This window comes from Rissa tridactyla, chromosome 2, assembly GCF_028500815.1.
Source record: "Rissa tridactyla isolate bRisTri1 chromosome 2, bRisTri1.patW.cur.20221130, whole genome shotgun sequence".
NCBI lineage: Eukaryota > Metazoa > Chordata > Aves > Charadriiformes > Laridae > Rissa > Rissa tridactyla.
In genome coordinates, this window is record NC_071467.1 from 72,418,604 (window position 1) to 72,433,297 (window position 14,694).

General features: G+C 38.1%; 1 protein-coding gene across 3 annotated transcripts in view; it reads left to right on the forward strand.

The window, feature by feature from the left end:
• The window catches only part of GALNT1 (polypeptide N-acetylgalactosaminyltransferase 1), an 86,475-nt gene that overhangs the window by 49,974 nt on the left and 21,807 nt on the right, over positions 1-14,694 (forward strand). For all 3 annotated transcript variants that reach the window (XM_054190263.1, XM_054190264.1, XM_054190265.1), the window contains one exon: positions 13,055-13,221. In XM_054190263.1, the coding sequence (XP_054046238.1) occupies positions 13,055-13,221 (167 nt within the window). The remainder of the gene's footprint in view (positions 1-13,054; positions 13,222-14,694) is intronic.

The window sequence follows — 14,694 nt, forward strand, 5'->3', positions numbered from 1 at the left end:
AGTTTTCTTCAGTGTTATTTAACTTTGAATCTGATTACAAATATAGAGCTTGTTCGGGGAATAGAAATTAATTTGTTTGAGGGAGAACAAAGTTAAGTTGGCATTTCAGGAAAAAATTACTTATTTGAAAAATTCATGTGCTGCTTGTAATGAGGCAGACTAAAATTCTGCATTATATGAAATAGAAAAGATTTGATGATGAGAAAGAAATACTTAAAAAAATTCTTACCTCATGAAATGTGCAAAACCTTATTTAGATTGCATTATAATGTTTTCTAATATCCATCTGGTTTGGTTTTGATCTTGCCTCTGAAATATTGATCCTTTCATAGCTGAGTCATAAGTAATTAGAAAGAAAATTGTAGCCTTGTTTTAAATACAACTCAGATTGCTTTACTCTCCTGGGGCTACTCTGGCAGGGTAGCTGATGATTCTCTCCACCCCCAACCCCTCTTGTTTTGAAAGGGACTCTCAAGTTAAATAAAGCTCATGAAACAAGATTTTTTCCAATCAATTATCTGCATTCTCTTGCAAGAATCAGATGCTATAGAAACCCCATTTCTTTAGAAGCCCTGCTGTTGCTTCTGTATACACAAGGCCTAGCTGCTGGATTAATTTATTTTCATTTCTTACCTCAGAAGGTAAAATTAGAAGAATGAGATGAAGCTGTGTCCACTTTTCATTTTTTAATGCATGATAAAGAGCTGGTTTGTTGGTACCTTAATCTTTTGGAATGAATGTGATTCTATGTAGCGTAAGTTCCTGGTAGTGCTGGTGTTCTTAATAATTGAGCGATATATTCTTCAAAATATGATTCCATAAGTTTGAATTAATGTAACTTTTCAATTGATTTTCATATATATTATTAGTCAGATTTTATGGTCACTACTTGCCTGTTTCTCAGCATAGTGGAAGAATGCAAATCAGGAACTTGCAGGGTTTTCTTCCAAAACCCACGGATGTTGTTTTGAGGGGGGGTTATACCCTTTCCTCTCATGTTATTGCTCTGATTGTGGTTGTAACTTGGCAATGGGATCTCTTGGCATTCGTGCAGATTTGTATGTAGTGTCTGCCCTGTTTATCACACTGTCTCTAGGATAAGAAACTGCCTTACTGTAAAGTGCTGACTTCCACTGGGTAAGAACTTGTCATTAGCATTTTTAACTTGTTTTAGCTGTGAGGAAAAATCATGAGTTTCATTGGAGACTTCTGTCAAAGCTGGGATGCTAATTTGGGGTGATTTCTGTATATTTTTTCTGGAAGAGCTAAATGGAAGGAATTAACAAAACTTTGGGGAAATGATAGTTACAACAGTTGGTTATTTGGAAGGTAAAGATGAGTAATTTTTCATTAAGACACAGGAAGTATGGAAGAAACTAAATAACATCATATGTTTATCAGCATTCGTATTGGAAAGCTTGCATGTATATGTTCTACCATTTTTATGGTGTAAGTACAAAAATAAGAAAATAAATTTGTGTATCTAAATACCTAAGCATCACTCAAGCTTTTGCAGACAAATTAAGTTATAATTTTAAAAGCGAGTTGAGCTATAGGAATTTTTTGTCTGGGACACGTGGACATGCTTTGCAGTTACTGTGTTACGCAGTAAAATATGCATTATAAATTTAGTAATGTTGTGTTTGTTTCTCTTCCATTTGTAGTTTCTTTTCCATTTGTATGGACACAAATACTATCACAATACTATACGTGTGAAAGTGGAATCTTAAAATAAGATTTTAGCTAAGGTCTCAGGGCAGAGTTGGATTTTCTGTTTTTGTAAATTGCTGCCAACATCTTTAACATTTATTTGCTGTGTGCGTTTTTAGTAGATTGAGAGAAAAATGGTCCCCGAAAAGCTCCTCCTTTTGTCATCTTTTCAGTGTGTACTTTATAAGGTCACACTAATTAAGAAGTTGGGGAGTGTGTTAACATTTCCCCAGCAAATTTGAGAACAATAATGTGTTTACAATGCAAGGCGATCTTAATCTGTATGTGTGGATTAATATTACTTTCCAAGAATACTGTAGCCTTTGTCAGAATTGTGAAAGCTATAAATATGTTCTGGTGTTGTATGTATGTCTTATGAAAGTATTTAGCTGATTAGTCAATGTACTCACGTTGTCAGAAACACTTTCTGCTGTGTTAGTGGAGTTGCTTCTGTTATAACTTGTTCTATCTATATCCCTGCTAATATGGAAATAGTTTGGGGAGAAGGAGAATGGGTAACTTCTAATCATTCCTTACCACATTTATGTTCTTACAGCACAGCTGCCAGTAGCACTTTCAATCAAGGTTTTGAAAAAGCGGATATGTTCAAAGGCACACTTAGCTGTTCAACCATGTAATTATTTTCTTCACAGGTTTTATGGGTTGCTTCCTTTAATGTGGTGGTGGGGAAAATGTGACTATTTCAAGTCCTGTAATTCTCCAGCATGTCAGTTCTTCTGAAATACAGAGGTCTCTAAAAGTTTTGCCTAAGGGTTAATTATTTAAGCGGGAGTGTTGATCTGCATGAGGATAGGGAGGCTCTACAGAGAGACTTAGATAGATTGGACCGATGGGCCAGTGCTAACGGTATGAGCTTCAACAAGGCCAAGTGCCAGGTCCTGCACTTGGGCCACAACAACCCCATGCATCGCTACAGGCTTGGGGAAGTGTGGCTGGCAGCTGCCTGGCAGAAAAGCACCTGGGGGTTCTAATTGACAAGCGGCTGAACATGAGCCAGCAGTGTGCCCAGGTGGCCAAGAGGGCCAATGGCATCCTGGCTTGTATTAGAAATACTGTGACCAGCAGAAGTAGGGGAGGTGATTGTCCCCCTGTACTCAGCCCTGGTGAGGCCACACCTTCAGTATTGTGTCCAGTTCTGGGCACCTCAATATGAGAGAGATATCGAGGTGCTGGAGCGAGTGCAGAGGAGGGCAACGAAGCTGGTGAAGGGCCTGGAGAATAAATCTTATGAGGAGCGATTGAAGGAGCTGGGACTGTTTAGTTTGAGGAAGAGGAGGCTGAGGGGAGACCTAATCACTCTCTACAACTACTTGAGAGGACACTGTAGAGAGGTTGGTGCTGGTCTCTTCTCACAGGTAATTAGTGATAGGACAAGAGGAAATGGCTTTAAGCTGCAAGAGGGTAGGTTTAGGCTGGACATTAGGAAAAAATTCTTCACAGAAAGAGTGGTCAGACACTGGAATACACTGCCCAGGGAGGTGGTGGAGTCACCATCCCTGAATGTGTTTAAGACTCGTTTAGATGTGGTGTTGGGGGATATGGCGTAAGGGAGAACTTTGTAGAGTGGAGATGATGGTTGGACTCAATGATCCCAAGGGTCTTTTCCAACCTAAATGATTCTATGATTGAAAAGCTGGTGGAATTAGGTGTGCCAGGACCAATTTGCCACATGTATTTAATGGGGAATGGCATAACTTGTCAGCTGGAGAGCAGCTTTTTGAGTAGCCTACATTATCCTTCACATTCATTTCTAGCTCTGCCAAACCACCATCATCTGTGCGAAGGCAGACACGTTTGTGTACCTGCTCGGTCCTTAAGGCAGCAGGTACCTTCATGGGTTACATGTTCTCTCTCGCACTTCTGTCTCCAGGTGCTCTTAGGTTAATCTCTATAGATGACCCACTCTGGGCATCACATTTATGTTTTGGCCAAGAAATTTTGTTTCCTTACTAGAAGAACAAAAATGTGAGCTGTTTTAGTAACTTTTAGGCACTTCTCCAGCTCAGGGAGCTCCTCAGTATGAGACATCTACAGAAGTTGAAATCTGTGTTCTGCTGAGCTGCGCCCCAGTTGTACTAACAAGTTTATATTTATTTTTATTATTTGGCACAAAATTATTGAGGCACATAGATGCCTTTAAAATCATTGACACATGCATGAATTGCTAGTCATTTTGTTGACTGTAAGCAGGAATGTTATTCTATTTCTCATTATCCCAACCAAATTATTTGCTTAACAGAAAAAACTAAACCAGAAGTAATTTGTTTAGCCTGGATACTTTCCTGAATCTGGATTGGGGCAGGTTAGCATAACTAATATAACAAACAGTACCATGACCTCTGGAGGGATATTGTTATGGGGGAACATGCAGCTGAGGGTAACAGATTGGTTTTTAGTTGTTAATAGAATAATTCTCGTAAGCACGACTTATTCTGGTCTGTGAATCAGTCATCACAGTGGGAGTTGATTCACAGTTGCCAGGAAAATATGCAGCTGGGGGCTTGACATGACAGCAAAGAGTAAAAGATGAGCGATTAGGAACACTAGAGTCTTGTCTTGATTTTGCTGAAGATGAGGGAGGCAATAAATAAAATAGGTGTCAATGACTAAAATAGGTGTTTAGCTATGCTTATGTGTTTCAGACTGGAAAGCGGTGTGGTTAAATGCATGAAATTTGTATGTGTCATATGACTTGTCTTTGCTCTCAAAGCTGTTTGAGGTGATTTGGAAGCTGCTTTGTAAAATTAAGAATGAGTACTGTGTTCGAAGGCTGAGCTTTACAGGCTGTAGTCATTATTTAATAATTTGTGGAATATATAAAATTTAAGGAGACGCTTGGGTCCCTGGTGTGAGAGTTTAAACCCAATTCTGACTTTTTTACACTAGAAAAGAGCATCTTAAAATGCTCTTCTCTTCCAGGCACAAATGGCCAAGGCTGGAAGCAATGGAGGCATAGGTGGGACGGAATGATGTTGTTCATGTAAGCTCTGGTCCCCTCTGGAGCTTATGATGCAGCGCTAGGAAGGTGTCATATTTTGCAGGTTGAGATTTCTTGGAAAGGTGGTGGGCTTCCCCAAGCAGACCTGCAGCAAGGAACAGTGCGGATAGCTTTGGGATACCTTAGCAACCCTTTCTCCAAGGCTGCAGATTCCATAGAACTTGGCATAAAAGATCTTCCTTGTCATTTTGTTCCTTAGTTGGTATAATTTTGCCAGATTTAAGGGTATCAGACATCTTATTATACCTCAGTTAGTTCTGCATAACATTTGGGATTTTTTTAACTATCCTTTTCTCAAACTGTCTGCGGTCAGGATGTTGAGTTTTGAGTGGTATAGATAGTGTTACGGTATAATCAGAGTTTTTATCCAGATGGCCCTACATATTTGAGTGGACTGGATCTAAGTTCATATTAACTATGACTTCAGTCACTTAATAGAAAAACAAGATGCAGATCTCTAACTAAGACCATAATGTTTAACTAGTACAGTAATGTGGTCAGTTCAAGTTATTATTGAAGGCTTTTTGACTTAATTAAACTACCCTGCGTAGTTCCTGCTGCCAAGCTTACTTTCACAATTGGGAGGAAGTAGACTTTTTTTTTTTTCCCCCGGGGTTAAAAGCCATTCTTCTAAATCTAACTTACATGAATGTTGTGGAGTTTATAGCAGTTATGCTAGGCTCCTGTTGGTACTGGCTCCTTTTGGTACTGGTAGAATCAACATTTGGAAATGTTCATGTTGACTTAATGAGTTAGCTGGAAGAAACTACCTATAAATCTCTTTCTTAGAGAAAGTTTAGAGGGGAAAAAAGTCACCTGAAAAAATCAGCTTGCTTCCTGTAAACTGTTTTTTTTTTTTTTAAATATATATATATAGACATATATACATGCACACATATATATGTGTGTGTGTCTGTATATATACACAAAAACACTTGGCAATGTCATTCGTAGTTATGAGTGTCTTCCACTTTGGATGAGCGGCCATATCCTGAACTTCATTCAAATTAATAGGTGAAGTATGGAAAACAATTTGGCTAGAAAACTTCAGGTCCAATTTCAGTCTTTGAGGACAGACTTGGTTTTGCTTCTGTCAAGAGGTGCTTTCCTGTGATCACTTTCAGCATAAGGAAGGTTGTCAATTGTGGCTAATTATTTTTGTGACATTCTGCTTGAATTCTGTAACCACAATGGTTTTTAAGGACCATTTTGGATTTTGTTTCCAGGGTCTAAAGAAGATTTCCACTTGACTCATGAGATAATGCGACCTTTCTTATATCCAAATCTTTGAGATCAGAAGAAAGGAAAATTTCATACTCTTGATGTCAGGTAAATTACGTAATACTATTGAAGGCAGACATTAAGCAGGCTGGATGGAAATGTTTAAATAAGAAAAAGGGATTTGCCTGCATTCAAGTCACCTGTTCAGAAGGATTAATTGGAGTTGTGATGAATTACAGAAATGAAGACCTCTTTCTAAACCAAATTGTTCTGATTTGATTAGAAGCAGCAGCTTGAGGGGTAGCGTGAAGTTTTGTTTCAGCCTTATCTGCAGAGCTTTCTCTTTGTGTGGCCACAAGTTAAAACTGTGGTTGTTCGCAAAGTCTGTGTAGTGAAAAGTGGTTTGGCATGTTATGACAATCAGTGATTCCATCTTTCTCTGAAGTATTGCTTTCAGCCCTTTTAGCTGTGTTGTTTCTGTATGAAAATTAAATCTTTACCCAGCTCAATTGTCTCCAGTTTGAGGGCTTGGGGTATTCTAAAAACTTATGTCAGAAGCAGATTTGTTAACACTCTTGTTCATAATGATGTTATGAGGCTGCTGCTCGTATCCAGGAAAGACTAAGTCAGCGTTTACCAGAAACACACCACTTGACTTGAGTGCTGGTGGTTCTTGCCGTAGTGTTTTGAACACTCTCGCTGCCACCCCTGCTACAGGGCGTTATCCTCTGGTGGAAATGTAGGTCAGTCTCAGCAGCTTCAGGGTGACTCTTGAGTCTTCAATCATGTTTTCATCCATGATTTAAGTAGAGAGGAGTTTTCGTGTTGGGTATAGCTGTGCCTCTGCTTTGTTACATTAACTTTATTGCAGGCTATAACTTACGGCAAATGGACAGGTAAACAATGGAGTACTGCCACTTTATGGCCCTGCAGCGATATTCATCAGATATCCGTAATTAAAGCCTGAGGTTTCATGAGAGGAGTTCAGATTTTCCGATTTTCTTCTCTATCGATCTGGCATTAACTTTGGTAACCTCAATAGAAAATAAATGTGTATTTTCAAGTCTAAGGATACCAATGCTTACTTCTCAGAGACTCCAATATATTTTAATACTGAAGAGTATGGTGTTTGTACTGCACCAGTAATATTAAACAGATTTATTACGAGGGCTGTGCTGTGTAGTGTTTCCTCAAAACTTCATCTCTAACCTGATTTTCAGCAAGACTCGGATTATTCCTTTGTTGAATTGAAGTTCTGGGATGCAGTTTATTTATAACTGCAGCTTTTATTTATAACTGTTGTTTGTAGTACGCGAGATAAAAGATTGTACTAAATTTGTAAGATGACTAAATATGTTTCCCTGCCCCAATCTGTTGCTACTACAGCTTTCAAAAATGCATTGGCACTGCATTATCACACTGCACATACGAGCTCCGGTCTGAGCTCCACTGGGATTTCCTGGCTGAGCTGCTGCGTGCACAGGAGACACTTTTGCTTGTGTTCCATCTCTGTCCTTTATCAGAGCGCTCTGGGTTGTGTGCATTGTCCTAGAAAACAAGGATTGCCTGTGTGTTTTACTGCTGTTAATGTTTTTGAGCCACTGTAAATTATTGGTTATGCCTTGTTCCTATGAAAGGCTGGTGGAATCTGGGAGTAAAATTGATATCAGGTGTAGCAAATCATGGCTCAGGTAGTGTCTGAGTCTTAATTTTTGTGATTAGGTAAGCATGAGCGGCCTTGTTCTGAAAATTATATATTTAAAAAATAATAATGTTCTGATGTTACTTGTCCTGTCATTGCTCCTCTGTGGAGAATAACCTCTTGTCAGCATCAGACAGGGTAGAGATCTGCCCTGCAGTATTTAGAAATTTAGCATTTATTTCTAATGCAGTATATAACTATGACATCATCTTTCTAGAAAGTGGCCTAAATTTTTTTTTTTCCACTTTTTGCTTCAGTGAATGGGGCGTTCCTCATTGTGTCTCACTGCATAAATGTTATGGTAGCGTACAATTGATTTCCTACAAGACCTCTACCCTGTTTGTAGCTTTTTTTTGGGGTGTGATTGTTTGGTCTATGAAACAAAAGTATTTAAGAGCTATCAAGATATTAAATCCTGTTTTATTACATTACTTTCAGAAATGATTTAGCATGACTTTGAAGGGCGTGCAAACAGATCACTGCTAACATTGTAAATATTTGTCTTTCAAGATGTGATAATATTACACGTGTAGCACTCAATCTTGGGTTTTAGGAATAATTTCCAAGTAAATTGATCTATGAATACAGTTTCGTAGTATTGATAGAATGCCAAGTGCTATTCTGTAATAAGATGGCTGCACAACTGCGTTTTATTAAAGTAATATTTGAAGTGCTTGTGAAAGTCCCAAGAGTAAACTGAAAGAGGTGGCATTAGGATAATGAAGGGCAGTGTCCTGAGTTTCTGGCATCTCTGCATCTCAAGTACCAATGGCTAGAGTGGATAAGCCTTTTTGATCTCCAAGTTGGGCACTGAGCAGAGCAGATAGGTATCGGAAGAATTTTACCTTCTGAGGAATTCAAATGAACGCTCTTGTAAGATCAGCTGGTAGATTTCTTCTGTCCCTGCAGTGGTGAAGTACGTTTTTTTTTCTCATTCCGTCAGTGGCATGAGAGAAGAGAGAGGCTTCCAGTTCTGCCAGATGTGGAGGAGAGTTGGGAGTATATGGTTTGTGGTGTGGTAGGAAGCACAAAATGAAGAATTGTCGTCTTTCCTTGCAAGATTGCGCTGAAGCAGCAATTAAACTCCGAGATTTAATGGCTTAATTTTATTTGGACAGAATTGCCTTACTTGATGTCTCTGATTTTTGTAATGTCTCCTCTGGACTGTTTGTACCCTGGGTTGAAAGAGAAAAGAGGAAATCAGTTTATTCAGGGGCTCTTCAGGTGCATTTGAAGTAGCATCAGGTAGTTTTCAAGTAGCTATACATAATCCACTGAATAAAATTCTCTTTGAGATTTTTTTTTTTAACATCACCTTATCTCAAGCTTGCAGAGCTTCTATATAAGACCCAATTAACACCTTTACAAAAAATTGTGATAATTGGAGAAGTATAACACAACTCATAGTTGTTTTTGGCTTTCCATTTTAAAAACTTTTGCGATGGACTTAAAACTTTGAAATCAGGCTACAGAGTGTTAGGGGCAGCATTCTGTATTTATTTTGCTGTCACTGTTCTTAAGCAATGTTATGCAAATATATGCTAGGATCCGTCCTCCTTCCTTTGCTTTTAGTCCATTAAACTTGAATTTAAGTTATGAAGGATTTGAACCTGTTACATGGCCTTGTGCTCTTGGGGAGATATGGACCTTTGAGTAACCCTGTAGTTATAAGGGACTGGACCAAAATATTCTGAATATACGATGCAAAATTGCAGAAAGATGAAACTCTGAAGAATGTATATGATAATCTTATAGAGGTCGGAGCAGAGTCGTGTATTTATAGATCATCTTTATAGACAGAATCACAGAATGGTTCGGGTTGGAAGGGACCTTAAAGATCATCTAGTTCCAACCCCCTGTCATGGGCAGGGACACCTCCCACTAGACCAGGCTGCTCAAAGCCCCATCCAGCCAGGGGAGTCCCATGGCTCCTTTGTAAAACAACTATTAGAAGTATAGCTTGTAAACTTTTTTTTTCCTGAAATTTGATTTTGCTGGTGCATCAAAGATCTTGAATAACTGATTTTATTTCCTAATTAATTTTCCTTTTTATTTCCTAATTACATGAAAGCAAGAAATCAATATTAGGGAAGAATAATGCAGCTGAAGGTGTGAATTTTGGTGCATGAGAAGGAGTCTTGCTATGAAATAAAGAACATTACTGTTTTAAGCATTGGAATGAGTACATGTAGACTAATTAAGCTTTTTGTCTTGATCGTATTTGAACAATCTGGCCTATTCTTTTTCTGCATCTTTAGGTAAGAGGGCAGTAAGTTTCTGCTTGCATTTAAAATGTCTGACATTTCTGGGGAGTTTCCACAATCTAAATAATATATGGAGTCACATTAGCCAAGAGTTTGCATGGTGAATGCCATAGATTGAGGAAAGGATGATGCATTCCATGTGAAATAGACATTCTCAGCTGCTGTTTGAAGTCTTCATTAAATTACTGGAGATGGTATGCCTTCCTTAATATTATGCACTCAATTTTAAAACTGTTTGAGGCATGATCCAACAAAAGGAACATAATGTATTAGTAGTGAATTAAAATTCAAATTGTCCTTAATTCATACCCTATGTGTCATTCCCCTCATGGTTATATTCTGCTACTAATGTTGCATAACTCTTGGTTGAAACGAATGCTTTATTTTAAATTCTACGGTAATCTCTTTCTCAGGTAATTTGTTTTAAAAAGAAAGACAAAAAGGATTCTTAAATTAAATGTTGTTAGTAAGGATAAAACATGAGGTTTACATAGAAGGCTAATGCTCTAATTGCAGGTGTCAACTGTTCTATTTTATTTGTCTTCTGTTCTGCAGCAATATGTTCCTGTGGGTGAAGGAGTGTATGTCAGTGTTTCCAAACTAAAACCAGGGTTTCTTGTTTGTATATATTCACAAAAATTTGTACAAATGTACTAAAAAGTGTATATATAGAAAGGCAGGTGAAAAGAGGGATGGGGGTGTGTCACAAAAAATTCCTGTATGCCTGCCTCTTAGTGCTAAGAAGTTCCCCTTCAAAGATGGATCTTAAATGTTTTGATGTATTTATGCTTTGGACTGTGTAATGGTTTATAAACATGATAGTCCCTGATCACTTGGCTGGCTTTTATTATACCAATTAATTGATTTGAGCTCAGTAAAATAAAACCTTCTGTAAAACCATAAAAAGAGGCAAGGCTATAGATGAGATATTTCATGTTACAATAGTGGATCCTGTGGTCATCCCAGCAAGATATTCCTGGTGAATGGCATATCATCATTGCTTTTCACAGAGAACTGCTAACAGGCTTCTCAATATTTTTTTACAAATATTCTGCCAAAAATAGAGGAACAGTTGGTGGATTTGTATGACCACTGTGGCTGAAAGTCTACAATCAGACACTTATTTTCTGATCTAGGGAGCAGTGCAGCAACAGGAATAAAACATTGAGAATTTGGTTTTAAAGTAGCAAAATAGCTTAAACAAGTGACAAACATGGGGGAAAAAATATTTGGCTTATGATTTTTTTCATCTGAAATTCGTAGCATTTTTGTGAAAAGCTATTTTATTTTTTAAGTGATACCACAGAAATAACTTTATCAGTTGGCATGCTGTGCAATTTTTTTTAATATGTTAATTAAATCGGAAAACATAGGGGTATACGATACGGCTGCTCTCCCTTAAGATTTTATGATGTTCACCTCCGTGTGGTGAATAATTAAATAAAATTGTATAATAAGTAAGTGTAATATTGAAGACAGACAGTGCTTGATCCTAGTGCTTCAATTCTCATAAATGAAACATGATTCCACAGAAGCTCCTCCAGATATTTCTTCAATTGTACATGGACTTACTGTTCTTTTCTGGGATCTTGGTGCACATTGGGCTTTTGTCACTACTTCAGAGCTGAAATTCCTATGTGTTACGAGAGCTGCTCTCGCTTAGAAGAGCTCTGGTTAACCAAGTTATCCAGCAAATAAAATATTCCTGCTGGGAGCCCAGTTTTGGCTGATGTTCCAGCTGTCACCAGTTTTTCCAAACGGGGGGAAAAAAGGGTGGGGGTAGGTGTTGACACCATGATCCTGTGTCGGCAGGTTGTTCCTTCAGTATTGTTCTTACATGTTTATGGTAGAGGATATGCACTGTGTACTTCTCAAGCCCTCAGACAGGGCCACTGCTGTGAAGGTGATAGTCACAAATACCTGTTAGCATCTTTTCATAGCATTTAGATCAGGTTACATTAGGGTTGACTCAATTATTTGGGATCTAATGACAACTTTTTGTTGGAATGAAGCTCCATTGAATATGTTTCTTTTTCTGCTTCAGTGTTTTCCTTGTGTTTGAGATCTGCATATATCTCTAGCTTTGATTCTTTCTTAAAGGATTTAGTACCATCAAATCTTATGTAACTTCCTGTGTGTGACTTTGAATGTGCAGGAGGAACAGATCTGTGCAGAGAACACTTAAATTTGCATGGTTATTTTTTTAGAGTAGCATTGTATTTTCAGAATTGTTAGGAGTACTTTATGCACAGTATATTGATTTTTCTAGGAGATGCTGAAAATATCACTTGCTTTAAAATAGTATTGCAGAGCGTAAAATGTTGGCTGCATGTGGGGTTACTTGGAGTGTATGTAATATTTTGCATAAATGTCCTATATATCCTATTAGGAGAACTAAACTGTGGTCTTCCATGCTAACTTTGGAATGTGAATATAATTCTATTTTAATTTGAACCTTTATAGCACTTCCAACGCGTATACAATGAGGAGAAAACCACCCTCTTTGTGTGATATAAACACATTAAATTATGAAATATACTTAACTGACCAGTATTATAGGTAGCATACATGTAGTATGAAACATGAACTGTGTCCAGAACTCTTTGCCTCTTTTAGTTATTATTTGTGTTTGTTCTCTATATGTATTTTTTTATTGCATTTGCTTCCTAGTTCAAGTTTGCCATTTCTTATCTTGTGTGTGTGTCTCTCGCTTTCCCTCAATCCCCATTACAGCATGAGGATTTTCCATTCCTCTGGGGGAATGCAGGCCAAAATTAGGGGCTTGGATTACTGTATCTGGACATGCTACTCGTCACAAAACAGGGGTAGTGGAAAGAATTAATTTGTTATCATCTCTGTGTGCTAGCAGTATGGATGTCTCTTTCATTTCTAGAGATGGTTATTGGGTTGAGGTTCTGCTTTCTTAGTGGTAGGATGGGATACATAGATGTATACATAGAAGTCAGGGTGGTTTTTAAGTAAAAATATAAATCTGTGCACCATTTCCTCCTTTGTCATACTTTGTATACAATTGATACATCATGAATGTTAGTTTTGATACTTCAGAAATAAATCGCAAAATTGCAGTTCGAACTGAAGGCTTGACCTTCATAAATACCTGCCTTTTTTTGGTTACAGGTGTAAAACGAAGGTGTACGCAGACAACCTTCCCACAACAAGCGTTGTCATTGTTTTTCACAATGAGGCTTGGAGCACGCTTCTACGAACTGTTCACAGTGTGATAAACCGGTCACCACGACACATGCTGGAGGAAATCGTCCTCGTCGATGATGCCAGTGAAAGAGGTAATGACGACGTCGGTGCTTTAGCTGGCTGCTCTTTTTTCTTCAAAAACCGAGACTCAGGTTCTACTGGCTTAGCTCTCCTCAACAAAACACAGCAGCTGGGCCAGGGCAAGGCAGAGCAATGAGCAGTGCCCGTTTTGAAATGCAGGTGGGCCGTTCTGCACTGAAAGCCAGTCTGTCTGTTTACTTTTCTGTTGACGTTGTAGAGTTTATGTTTGCTAGTGGGTTTATCCTGTTACAGCTTTCATGTTTTGCATTTAGAACTTTAACACATTCCTAAAGCTTGAGGGCGTTTAAAACTTGAACCGCCTGGTGAATAATAGCATAGGCAGCTTTGTTCCTCGCATACTTCCAAATTTACTATCAGTACCACCATCAAACTTGGTGCTCAGAGGGATTAATTTTGATTCTTGGGAAGTTGAAATTCAGTGTCTATGCTGTAAGAGATTCCACTTTTTAATAACCAGTGCTACAGAACGATAACTTCCCATGTGTAATGCAATTAATAGACTTAAGGTGATTTTTTTGCTTAAAATAAAATAACTAGATTTTACTCTCTTAATATTTTTTGTAACCTACAGTATAGTATAATAGAAATAAAAATAATCTACACAATAATTGATATTTCATTTTGGTTAATAGTTGGTATTTGGCTTATTTGTTGCTTAATCTTCCTTGCTGGTATGGGTTATTAATCTAACTTCAGGGATATTTTTTTGGTGTTTGTAAACGGAGATGAGAGGGTATTATTATTTTTTTTTCATTTAAAACACTTCTATATTTTTATATTGAATCATTTCTCCGTTGAAAGTTTTCCACTAGGGCTAATAGCTAGTAGGCCGTTAGAAAAAAGTCTTGGCAGCCACCAGTTGCAGGCAGGAATCTATATACACAGGAAATCCCAAGCTTTAGTCATGCAAGGGTTTTACATCCAGCATGCTGACATCTCAGCCCGATGCTTCTGATTCCAGTGCTGCAAAATCCATACCATATGCTGCTTATGGTAATTCCAACTTCAGAGTAAGACGGGTGACTGTTGTCCAAACAACAAGATCTGTCCAAAGAAGATCTATGTATGAAGACAGACACTGGATTTCGGATTGTATGGTCTAAGTAGCATTATGGTGCATGGATTACAATGGTTAACAGCGGGTTTTATGATAGTTAGTAACCACTGCAATAGTTAACAGGAGTTTTTATAGCTGAAGAACTTTAGGAGTAGATTTTTGCACTTCGTATCTAATGTGGTAGAAAATATAATGAGTTTCTTCAGGTTGCATGTGTGTATGATGCCTTAGCATACTAGCTGACCTATTGCAAACTACGTAGGTCTAGAGTACAGCTGGCTGTGGAGTAGCTGCGTGGCCTACAGAAAGATTGTGTTGGCTAAATCAGCTCTGTTTTCCTAAGGAAGCAACAGTGCAACCTGTTTTCCTAAGGAAGCATAGCTCCTGCACTCGGGTTGTGTTTGCA